This window comes from Lingula anatina, chromosome 4, assembly GCF_051362555.1.
Source record: "Lingula anatina isolate TDL-2025a chromosome 4, LinAna3.0, whole genome shotgun sequence".
NCBI classification, from domain to species: domain Eukaryota; kingdom Metazoa; phylum Brachiopoda; class Lingulata; order Lingulida; family Lingulidae; genus Lingula; species Lingula anatina.
Window position 1 is genome coordinate 14022848 of NC_141770.1, and position 10891 is coordinate 14033738.

The 10891-nt window shown below is 36.1% G+C and overlaps 3 protein-coding genes across 3 annotated transcripts in view; all 3 read left to right on the forward strand.

Moving 5' to 3' along the window:
- Positions 1 to 10891, forward strand: part of LOC106180385 (uncharacterized) — a 133837-nt gene that overhangs the window by 37582 nt on the left and 85364 nt on the right. The gene's annotated exons all lie outside the window — the stretch shown is intronic.
- LOC147762335 (uncharacterized) lies at positions 1134 to 4763 on the forward strand. Its single transcript, XM_013564344.2, has 2 exons — positions 1134 to 3843; positions 4062 to 4763. Exons 1-2 carry the CDS (start codon positions 1374 to 1376, stop codon positions 4097 to 4099), a joined length of 2508 nt encoding a protein of 835 aa, XP_013419798.2. The 5' UTR covers positions 1134 to 1373; the 3' UTR covers positions 4100 to 4763.
- Positions 5217 to 8838, forward strand: LOC112041251 (uncharacterized). The gene has a single exon (XM_024077531.2). The coding sequence runs from the start codon at positions 5772 to 5774 to the stop codon at positions 8631 to 8633; it is 2862 nt and encodes a 953-aa protein (XP_023933299.2). The 5' UTR covers positions 5217 to 5771; the 3' UTR covers positions 8634 to 8838.

Here is a 10891-nt window from a genome sequence, read left to right on the forward strand (position 1 = left end):
AAAAACCGCCTAATCTTTTAATAGTCTCTCTGCAATAACAAGGGGCAGGAAAAAAATTCATTTTCGGTATCTGGATGATAATAAACCCTTACAATATCCTTAAAGGGATAATAACTCTTCATATGAGATCTATATTTCACAATAAAAACATTGTGAATAAGTCAAAGAAATATATATTTTGTTTTACGACAAAAACAGCAGTTATGGCTATTATTCTGATATCTGAGCTTGTCTTCAGATCACGTGACCTCCATTGATGGCTATACTCTGTTATAATCTCTGAAGAGATTTTAACAAAAAACCAAACTTTTTATGTAAAAATTTTTTTATGTAACTTTGAATGTAAAAATGGATTCATTAACCATTTGTTAGTATGGGAAAATTGTTGTTTATTCCAGGAAAATTCATTTTTTGGCCAAAATGAAGAGTTATTATCCCTTTAAGGAAGTTTAGTATCGGGGTTTACATAATTTACATTAAAATATAGACATTACAATTGGATGCGTGGGTAATCGTCTGACTCATGACAGATCCTTAACAGCTATCTCAAGTAATTAAAAGAAAGGAAAAAGGAATAACCAAATGTTAAAAAAAAGTTTACCAGCTCCCCCAACCTTCAGATAGCCCAGATCGACCCACCTTTGAATTTACACGAGCTTCTTCTTTATATAATTAAAACTTATGGAGAGGAGTTGAACTGTAAAAAGAGTCATTCAGCTATAGTTATTGTCAACCCCCCTCCCTTTTCAGTTTATATAACAAAAAGCTTAAAATATAATTAAATGAAATGTTGCATCTCATTCATGTAGGCTATGAAAGTGATGCACTCGCAATAAATTTCAGGGGCCATCCCTGAAATCATAGATCTACACCGTGCAGTGATGTGGGTGTCTTAGCTAAAAAAAAACAAAAAAAAAAAACAATAATAATAATAAAACAAGACAGGCTATACTACAGAATGTGTGTATATTGCTGATTTATTAAATCATGTTGTATTTTTATATAATTTGGGTAATTTACGTAGTGTTTTTCAGCATAAATAAACAAAAAACAAAGGAAAGACCGAAGCACTTGTAAAAAAAATGAAAATAACTCTATTTCATACGATCGATAGACAGTACTTTCCCTTTAATAGCACTTTCAATATTGCTTTGCTGAATCTCAAATCGTTAGAACAGAACGACCAGTTAGGGGGTTTGTACTACATTTTAAAGGCCACTGCTTGGAAAGTTCACACATAGCAAGGTTGAGGGTAAGATGACGTCAAGTCAGAATCAATTTCATGCTGCAAATTTCCATCTTAAAGAAGATCTCGAGCAAATAAAAAAAGGCTAGATCTACCAGTAGAACGGCCACTACTGCTGAGTGCTGTTATGTCGTCAAGAGAAATTGAGAAAAACGCTGTTGATCACGGCCAAGTATGCGGAACAGGTGGAGAGGATGAGGCTTTGAATAAAGAAGGTAATGAATCTGATGATGCTACAGATAATGATGGAGAAATGCAACTAGAGATAGAGAATCACAGTATGAAGAAAGAAAACGATTGTTACGATATGAAAGCATTAGGTTCATCTGAACTCAGTCATGACGCTGATACACTGTGCATTAACAGCAAGATTTCCGATGATTGGATTAACAAGACATTGCAAAGGAAAGCCTTGTGTCTTATTTGTGGCCCACCTAAAGGCATTGTAAAGACTGAATACACAAAACTTTTTTCTTGCCCTGATGTTGAAAAAGAAATCCGTGAACTGTTAAAAATACTTTCTCCTTCCCATGAATCAGATGCTTGTTGTAGTAGATGTCTGAGTTTAATGAAAACTTTTATGACCCTTAAGAAAGATTTTCTGAAAATGAAGTGGAAAATAACTGCACTTCACATTGATGCACATGTAGAACTACCAAACAAACACGACTATAAGGAATCGGAAGAAGGGGATCATGAAATGGGTGATACTGAAAATGAGTCTTGCAATACCAACAGCCAAGAACAAAACAGTGAGGTGCATATCAAACATGAAATGATTGACATAGGTTTTGGTGAAGAAAATGGTCAGAACGAAGTTGGGGAAAGCCTTAAAAAGCACGAAAGCAATGATAAGAAAACCACATACTTGAAACCAAAAGTATACAACTGCTCATATTGTGAAAGAACATTCAACAGGGCAAATACATGTGCTATGCATGAAAGAGCTCACAATGGTGAAATAAATTTTAAATGCGAATACTGTGAAATGTCATTTACCAGGAAAACTGATCTGAGGGAGCATGGTAGAGTTCATGAGCTGAAATGCTCATATTGTGGAAAATCTTGTTGGGGGCCCAGAGCTCTGAAGAGACATGAATTAGAAATTCACATTGCAAGGTCACAGCAGGACGCAAAAGCATACAAGTGTTCACATTGTGATAAAGTACTGACCAGGAAAAATGCATTTGTTGTGCATGAAATGATCCACACCGTTAAACCTTGTGGGGGAGCAAGAACTCTTAGGAAACGTGAGAGGAAACCCACTGTTTTGCAACAACACACAGGAACGAAAATATATCAGTGCTCTCATTGTAATGAATCATTTCGAAGGGAAATCGAATTTTTCTTGCATGAAATAAGTCACACTGCTGACAAAGTCAAATGTAAACACTGTGAAGAAATTTTCAGTAAGAAAAGTGAGCTACTGGAGCATGATAAAATCCATGAACTGAAATGTTGTCATTGTGGAAAGTCTTTTTGGGGAACATGGGCTCTTGACAAGCATGAGAGGATTCACACTGGTGATAAACCATATACCACTGTAAAAAAGATAAAGTGTTCATACTGTGATGAAACTTTTACAAAAAGTGAATTTGTTTTGCATGAAAAATGTCACACTGTTGATGGATTCAAATGCCTGCAGTGTGAAAAAACATTTACCAAAAGCGATGATCTAGCAAAGCATGAAAAATCACATGAATTTAAATGTTCTCATTGTGGAAGAACTTGTTGGGGAAAGAAAGCCCTTGACAAGCATGAGAGGTTTCACACTGTTGAAAAACCATACAAATGCAACAGCTGTGATAAGTCATTTTTATACAAAAGCTTATTGCAGGACCACAAAAATACACACACAGGAGAAAAACCTTATTTGTGCCAGTACTGTACCAAAAGCTTTGCAAAATATTCAACTTTGAGATCACATGAAATGACCCAACACACTGGAGATAGACCACACAAATGCCAGTACTGTGGACAGGGCTTTGCTGTTAAATTAGCCTGTGATGAACATGAACGTTTCCACACTGGTGAAAAGCCTTTTAAGTGTGATCACTGTGACAAAAGATTTGTAAGGAAATCCAATTGGAGAAATCATGTGAAAGCCCACCTTGGAATAAAACCACAAATATGCTCATACTGTGGAAAAGGTTTTCGTGACAGAGGCATGTTGGGTAGACATGAAAGGACTCACACTGGGGAGAGACCATTTAAATGCAAGTACTGTGATAAGGCATTCAATAGAAAATCTCATTGCAATACACATGAAAAGAGGCACACTGGAGAGAAACCAGTTAAACAGTGGTCATCTGAGAATGATGTTAAAAGTTTAGCTAAAATTCACAAAAGTCAGCATGCTAAAGACAGCTTTAACAGTGAGAATTCTGATGGTTTGAAAATGAGTCAGCAGTTGGACAGTTCATTCATCAGTCAGCAGTTTGATAGCACATATAGACCCCAGCACAGTGAGAGCACATTCAGACCTCAGCACACTAACAGTGCACTTAAAATTCAGCACAAGGAAATTCCATTGAGGGGTCCACACTCCAGTAATGTGTTCCCTACTCCAGAGCCTGTTTATCATGGAGATAATCTTACACCCCATTCTCATAGATTAGATCGACCTACATTGGATCGACCTAACTCCCTGGGGGTTCACGCTAAATAGCTGTCAGCCGGGCGAACACGAAAGTTAATTACCCCTTAAAGCTTGTAGTAGGCGGGGACGGACACTTAAGGGGGATTATCTGACAGTAATCTAGTGAGACTCCCCGCGGTGATAGATCGATCTAAAAGTTGTGAGAACAGAGCCTATATCCTTCTGGGCATAATGTGTATATGCCAGGGGTGTGATGTTGCACTGCACATGTATTTATGAAGTGAAACCCACTGCTCTGGAGACATGTTAAGGATATTCATACAGTAAAGTGCTTGCTTCATACTTAAGGCTATTACTAGTAATTGCTAAATTTAAAATACTTGAAAGTTCAGAAGTCAGCTGTCAGAAGTAGGTGCTGAAAATTTTTTATTTGTAATTTTTTATTTGTGATTGATCTGCAGATCTAACAAAATACTAGTCAGAAGTTTTAGTTCGTGTTTTATCTTTATGTCATATAGTTGAGATCTGGGCTTAAAAAAAAGTACTTTGGTCCTGTGCACTTTAAAAGAGGAGAAAGAGAGGAAATGCATAGCCCTCCAAATCCAGCTGATCCTATTTCAATGTAGTTAAAAGTACATTGCTCCTGGAGAGGCTGAATGAAGGAAGTGATAGAGACTTCTGATGAGCTGACAGAAAATAAAAAACTAACTTCTTAAGGATAAAAAAAATTATAAAAAAATTAAAAAAAAAACAAAAAAACTTGGAGGTGCTCCACCCTCCCTCCACATTTTACAGCCCTGTGTGAGTAAGAACTGATGTTATGGTTACTTACAGTTCTTATAATGATTGAGTTTTATTTGCTAATTATTTCTTCTTGTAGGAGGTACATGTAGACTTAAAATAAACAAGTTAAGTTTATATACAAAGTGTTGATGCTACATCATTATATTGCAGTTATATATATTATAGATTCTGTAGAACTTGGGACTACAAAAATGGGGGGTAAGGGGCAGGGTAGTTTTGTAATGGTATCACTATGGTACGCAGGGTTAAAAGAAAGCGTCTTCAATAAAAGGTTTTAAAGAAATTCAGTAAAAGAGTTTACATGTTTTACTTTAAAACAGATCTTACAATAGGATTTGTGGGTAATCATTTGAGTCATGACCAATTTTTAACAGCTATCTCAAATAATTTTAAAAAAAGGAAAAAAAGGAACCAAATATTTAAAAAAATGTTAACTAACTCTCCCACCTCCAGATAGCCCACATCCGCCTTCCAATTTACATTTTTTTTTTTTTTTTTTTTTTTTTTTTTTTTTTTTTTTACATATATAATTAAAATGATGGAGAGGAGTTGAAATGGAAAAAAAGTTATTCAGGTATAGTTATTGTCACCCCCCTTTCCAGTTTATACAACAAAAATCTTAAAATCTAATTAAATGAAATGTTGTATCTCAATACATGTACGTAAGTGATGTGCTTGCAATAACATCCATGACGTCATACACTGCAGTGATGTGGGTGTATTAGCTAAAAAGAACCAAGACGGGCTTAACTTTTAGATGTGCGCATGTTGCCTATTTGTGACAAAGTGTTATAGTTTTCCATGATCTGGATAGTTTTCTTTTTTTATATAGTAGTCTGTGCTATAAATAAACGAAGAAAACATCTATGCGCTTGTCAAAGAAATGAAATAACTATAATTTATACGATCGATAGACAACACTTTCCCTTTTATAGCACTTAAATGTTTTTCTGAATCTTTAGAACAGAACGAAATGCTTTTTCAAGGCCACTTCCTTGGAAGTTCACTCATAGCAAGTATGAGGGTGAGATGACGTCATTCGTACCGCAAATTTCCATTTTAAAGAAGATCTCGATCTAGAAAAGGCTGACCATACCGCAATCAATACTGCTAAATTCTGTCATGTCTTCGTTAATAGAAAGTAAGGGTTTTAAGGAAAACGCTATTGGTCACGACCAAGTATGCGGAACAGATAGAGAGGATGAGACTTTGAATAAAGAAGGCAATGAATCTGATGAGGCTACGGATAATGATGGAGAAATGCAACTAGAGACAGAGAATAATAGTATGAAGGGAGAAAACGTTCATTGTGATATGAAAGCATTAGGTTCATCTGAACTCAGTCATGACGCTGATACACTGTGCATTAACAGCAAGATTTCCGATGATTGGATTAACAAGACATTGCAAAGGAAAGCCTTGTGTCTTATTTGTGGCCCACCTAAAGGCACTGTAAAGACTGAATACACAAAACTTTCTTCTTGTCCTGATGTTGAAAAAGAAATTCGTGAACTGTTAAAAATACTCTCTCCTCCTCGTGAATCAGATGCTTGTTGTAGTAGATGTCTGAGTTTAATGAAAACTTTTATGACCCTTAAGAAAGATTTTCTGGAAATGAAGTGGAAAATAACTGCACTTCACATCGATGCACATGTAGAGCTACCTGACAAACATGGCTATGAGGAATCAGATGAAGATAATAATGAAATGAGTGATACAGAAAATGAGTCTTGCAATACCAACAGCCAAGAACAAAACAGTGAGGTGTTAGTCAAACATGAAATAATTGAAATTGGTTTTGGTGAAGAAAACGTTCAGAATGAAGTAGGGAAAAGCATTAAAAAGCATGAAAGCAATGATAAGAAAACCCCTTACTTGAAACCAAAAGTATACCACTGCTCTTATTGTGAAAGAACATTCAACAGGGCAAATACACATGCTTTGCATGAAAGATCTCACACCGGTGAAACAAATTTTAAATGTGAGCACTGTGAAATGTCATTTAGTAAGACAACTGATCTGAGGGAGCATGGTAGAGTTCATGAACTGAAATGCTCATATTGTGGAAAATCTTGTTGGGGGCCCAGAGCTCTGAACAGACATGAGGAAACGCACATTGCTAAGCTGCACCAGGGCCCAAAAGTATACAAGTGCTCCCACTGTGATAAAATACTGACTAGGAAAAGTGCACTTGTTTTGCATGAAATGATCCACACTGGTGATCGACTCAAATGTAAACACTGTGAAAAATCTTTTACAAAAAAGGATGATCTTTTGGAGCATGAAAAAATCCATGAACTGAAATGCTCTCATTGTGGTAAATCTTGTTGGGGAACAAGAGCCCTTTATAAGCATGAGAAAATTCATGCTGAGGAAAAAATGGACAACAGTACAGAAATAATTAAGTGCTCATATTGTGATAAAACATTTACTAAAAAGAGTGCACTTGTATTACATGAAATGATTCACACTGATGATAGACTCAAATGTAAACAATGTGAAAAATCCTTTACAAGAAAGGAAGCGTTATTGGACCATGAAAAAATTCATGAATTGAAATGTTCTTACTGTGGTAAATCTTGTAGGGGAACGAGGGCTCTTATCAAGCACGAAAGGATTCACTCTGTTGGAAAACGCCAGATGGAAACGAAAGTGTACGAGTGCTCTCATTGTGATGAAACATTTCGCAGGGAAAGTGAATTTTTCTTGCATGAAATAAGTCACACTGCTGACAAATTGAAATGTAAACACTGTGAGGAAATTTTTAGTAAGAAAAGTGAGCTACTGGAGCATGATAAAATCCATGAACTGAAATGCTGTCAGTGTGGAAAGTCTTTTTGGGGAACACGGGCTCTTGACAAGCATGAGAGGGTTCACACTGGTGATAAACCATACACCACTGCAAAAAAGATAAAGTGCGCATACTGTGATGATAGTTTCACAAAAAGTGAACTTGTTTTGCATGAAAAAACTCACACTGCTGATGGATACAAATGCCTTCAGTGTGAAAAGATATTCGTCAAAAGAGAGGATCTAGTGAAACATGAAAAATTACATGAATTCAAATGTTCACACTGTGGTAAATCATGCTGGGGGATGAAAGATCTTGCAAAGCATGAGAAAATTCACACTTTGGAGAAACCATACAATTGCAAAATATGTGAAAAAGCATTTGCCTATAGGAGAACTTTGGAAAGGCATGAAATCACACACTCTGGAGATAAACCATTTTTATGTCAGTACTGTACCAAAAGCTTTGCCCAGAGTTCAACTTTAAAATCACATGAAAGGACCCAACACACTGGAGAGAGGCCACACAAATGTCAGTACTGTGATAGAGGGTTTCCAACCAGATTAGCATGTGAAGAACATGAACGCTTTCACACTGGCGAGAAACCATTTGGTTGTGATTTATGTGACAAAAGATTCATAAGAAGATCTAACTGGAGAGATCATATAAAGACTCACCTTGCAATTAAACCACAAGTTTGCTCTTTCTGTGGCAAAAGATTTCGGGACAAAAGCACATGTGTTATACATGAAAGAACTCACACTGGAGAGAGGCCATTCAGATGTAAATACTGTGACAAAACATTCATAAGAAAATCTAATTGCAATGAACACGAAAAAAGTCACACTGGAAGAAAAGTATTCAAAGATCGATTTAATTGTAAAAAAGTGAGGGGTCTAGATAAAAGGGAGAAAAATCAGCAAAAAGAGGATGGCATCAATGATGAGAACTCTGATGATTTGATTTTGAGTCAGCAGTTGGACAGTTCATTCATCAGTCAACAGTTTGATAGCACACATAGACCCCAGCACAGTGAGAGTACATTCAGACCTCAGCACACTGACAGTACATTTAGATCTCAGCACATGGAAACCTCATTTAGGGGTCCACACTCCAGTAATGTGTTCCCTACTCCAGAGGGTGTTTATCATGGAGATAACCCAAATCCTTATATGTACATGCCAGGGATGTGATGTATGTACTAGATAGAAGTAGTGCTGTGAAAATATGCCTGGGGAATCTTGTGCAGAAGATTTATTTAAAAGACTCTCCATGCCCCTCCCTTCCCCCCGCCCCTTCCCACTGTAACAGTCTTATTAATGTACTGTAAAGATTATATTTACAAATCCAGTCCTTAAGATGACAAAACCCTTTAAATAAAACTTAATCTGATGTGTATCTTGTGTTGTCATTTCTTATTTAATGCAGAGTCGGGTGGTTTTGATGGTCGGGAGGTCTTGCGCTACAGGTCCTAATTCTGTGCTGGTCTGTTAGTCGATGTTTATTTATTTTTGATATTTTATTATTATTGATGTTTATTTATTGTATTTCCACATAGACCTTGCCGGTCCAGAGGACCTGCATTATCAAGAATTTTGCCGATCCTCTGCTTTTTTAGGTGGTCGGACTGGCAGTTTCTCGTGTCTGTTAATCATAATGTAGTATTCTATTTGAGGAAACAAAACAAAAAAGTGAAAAAAAAAATGAAATTAAAGATACAGTTGTATATTTGCAAATTCTGCTTTTTCTTAATCTCAGCTGGTGACAATAAGTGATAAATTTGGCTTTTTGTATAAGTCATTGATAATTTTAAAATTCATGCCTTGAAAGTACGGGGAATTCTCGTATTCATTAGCGAAGGTAAAGAAAGTTTTAAAAAATAACCCTTTCGGATATTATTTGCACGTTATTAATATCAACAACAAAAGCTGGACTACGCTAAAGGGATATTACGAGATGCACTTTTATTTTAATGACACCTCCTTCAACCTGAAGTATAATTTTTCACAACGCCTGGTACCGAAGGTTTTGCACATTACTTTCTATGTGATGCGGTTTTGCCGTATTTCGTGTAAAACCTTTGACTGTGTCTTGTCACCATAGTGCCTTGCCTAATAATGGATGAAATTAATTTAATTAAGGATTTTACGAATGGGTAAAAAAAAAAAAAAAAAAAAAGCACTTGGCTAAAAGACGTAAGGAAGGTTTTTCGATATTAGTTTTTTAAAACCTGGCGACACCATGAAAGTAGCTATTTATTCAGTTACTTAAAATACACATTCAAGATATCATACTTGCTTCCTGACAAGTTACAGATTTTCAGCTATTGTAAAAAAATAATCTAGATCGATTGGACAAAGTGAGACGGTGCTGCGGGCAACAGCAACGGAGGTTAAAAATTCCGTACATTTTGCGTGTGTGTGTGTGTGTGTGTGTGTGTGTGTGTGTGTGTGTGTGTGTGAGAGAGAGAGAGAGAGAGAGAGAGAGAGAGAAAACAGTTCAATCTTGTATTGATCATTTTTATTTTGAAATTGCTAGACTGATGTAAGTTAAGTTCCACTTGGACAATTCTTCCACTCGCTTGTCTTTAATAAAATAAAAAAGTGTTAAATGGACCTATATTTTGGAGGGTGGGGTCACATTTCCATCACGAAATCATCGATCTCACAATTACTCTAGGTGTATTAGAATGTATATGGCCGTAGCATTAACATAACGTACATTGACAATTGGACTTGGTTGATGCGTGAACATACAGTAGTAACTTAAAATCGGAGATCCATATCAGCAGCATTATTAATATTTTTATTATTTGAAAATGGACAAAGATGCATCATTTAGGGAATAAATGTTGAATTTTTGTAATTGTCGGAGTTGTTTTAACGGCAGCATTGATTTTGAATGTCAAATATGGGATATTTTCTTACAACAACGATATGCAAAAATGATAAAACTTTAAAAAAGAAAGAACCAGCAATGAAAATAATAATTTTCTTGATGACCGGAAGATAAATAGGTGAAGCATAAATAACTCGAATCATCACTGAATGAACTGAAATTATCGTGGAATTAATTATCATGCTTATGTACTAGCTGGTCTTTATTTATTACAATTTTTCGAAAAGCTTTTTCACAGTTTGCATAAATATGTAATCTCAGAATGCACTAGAGCGAGTATCTCAAACTTCATAATAATTCCAGAAATCGAAGGGGGGGGGGGGGGGGGGGGGGGGCTCAAGATCCCCCTGAAAACCCCCTCAAATCCGCCATACATACATACATACACACTGCTGTATGTTGTTAAATCCATAGTGAATAATGAAGGGGGGTCTTCGGTGGGTCCTTACTTCCTTCAATCCCTGCTTTTTCATGGTTTTTGCATTAAAAAAAAAGAAATGCCGAAAATATAGGCCTATGTTTCTAGGCTTAGAATCTATACATGTACAAATGC

Coding starts and splice junctions, on each gene's coding strand:
- LOC147762335 (XM_013564344.2), top strand. CDS start 1,374: ATGTCGTCAAGAGAAATTGAGAAAAACGCTGTTGATCACGGCCAAGTA. Junction 3,844..4,061: donor TTATCATGGAGATAATCTTA/CACCCCATTCTC, acceptor AACAGAGCCTAT/ATCCTTCTGGGCATAATGTG.
- LOC112041251 (XM_024077531.2), top strand. CDS start 5,772: ATGTCTTCGTTAATAGAAAGTAAGGGTTTTAAGGAAAACGCTATTGGT.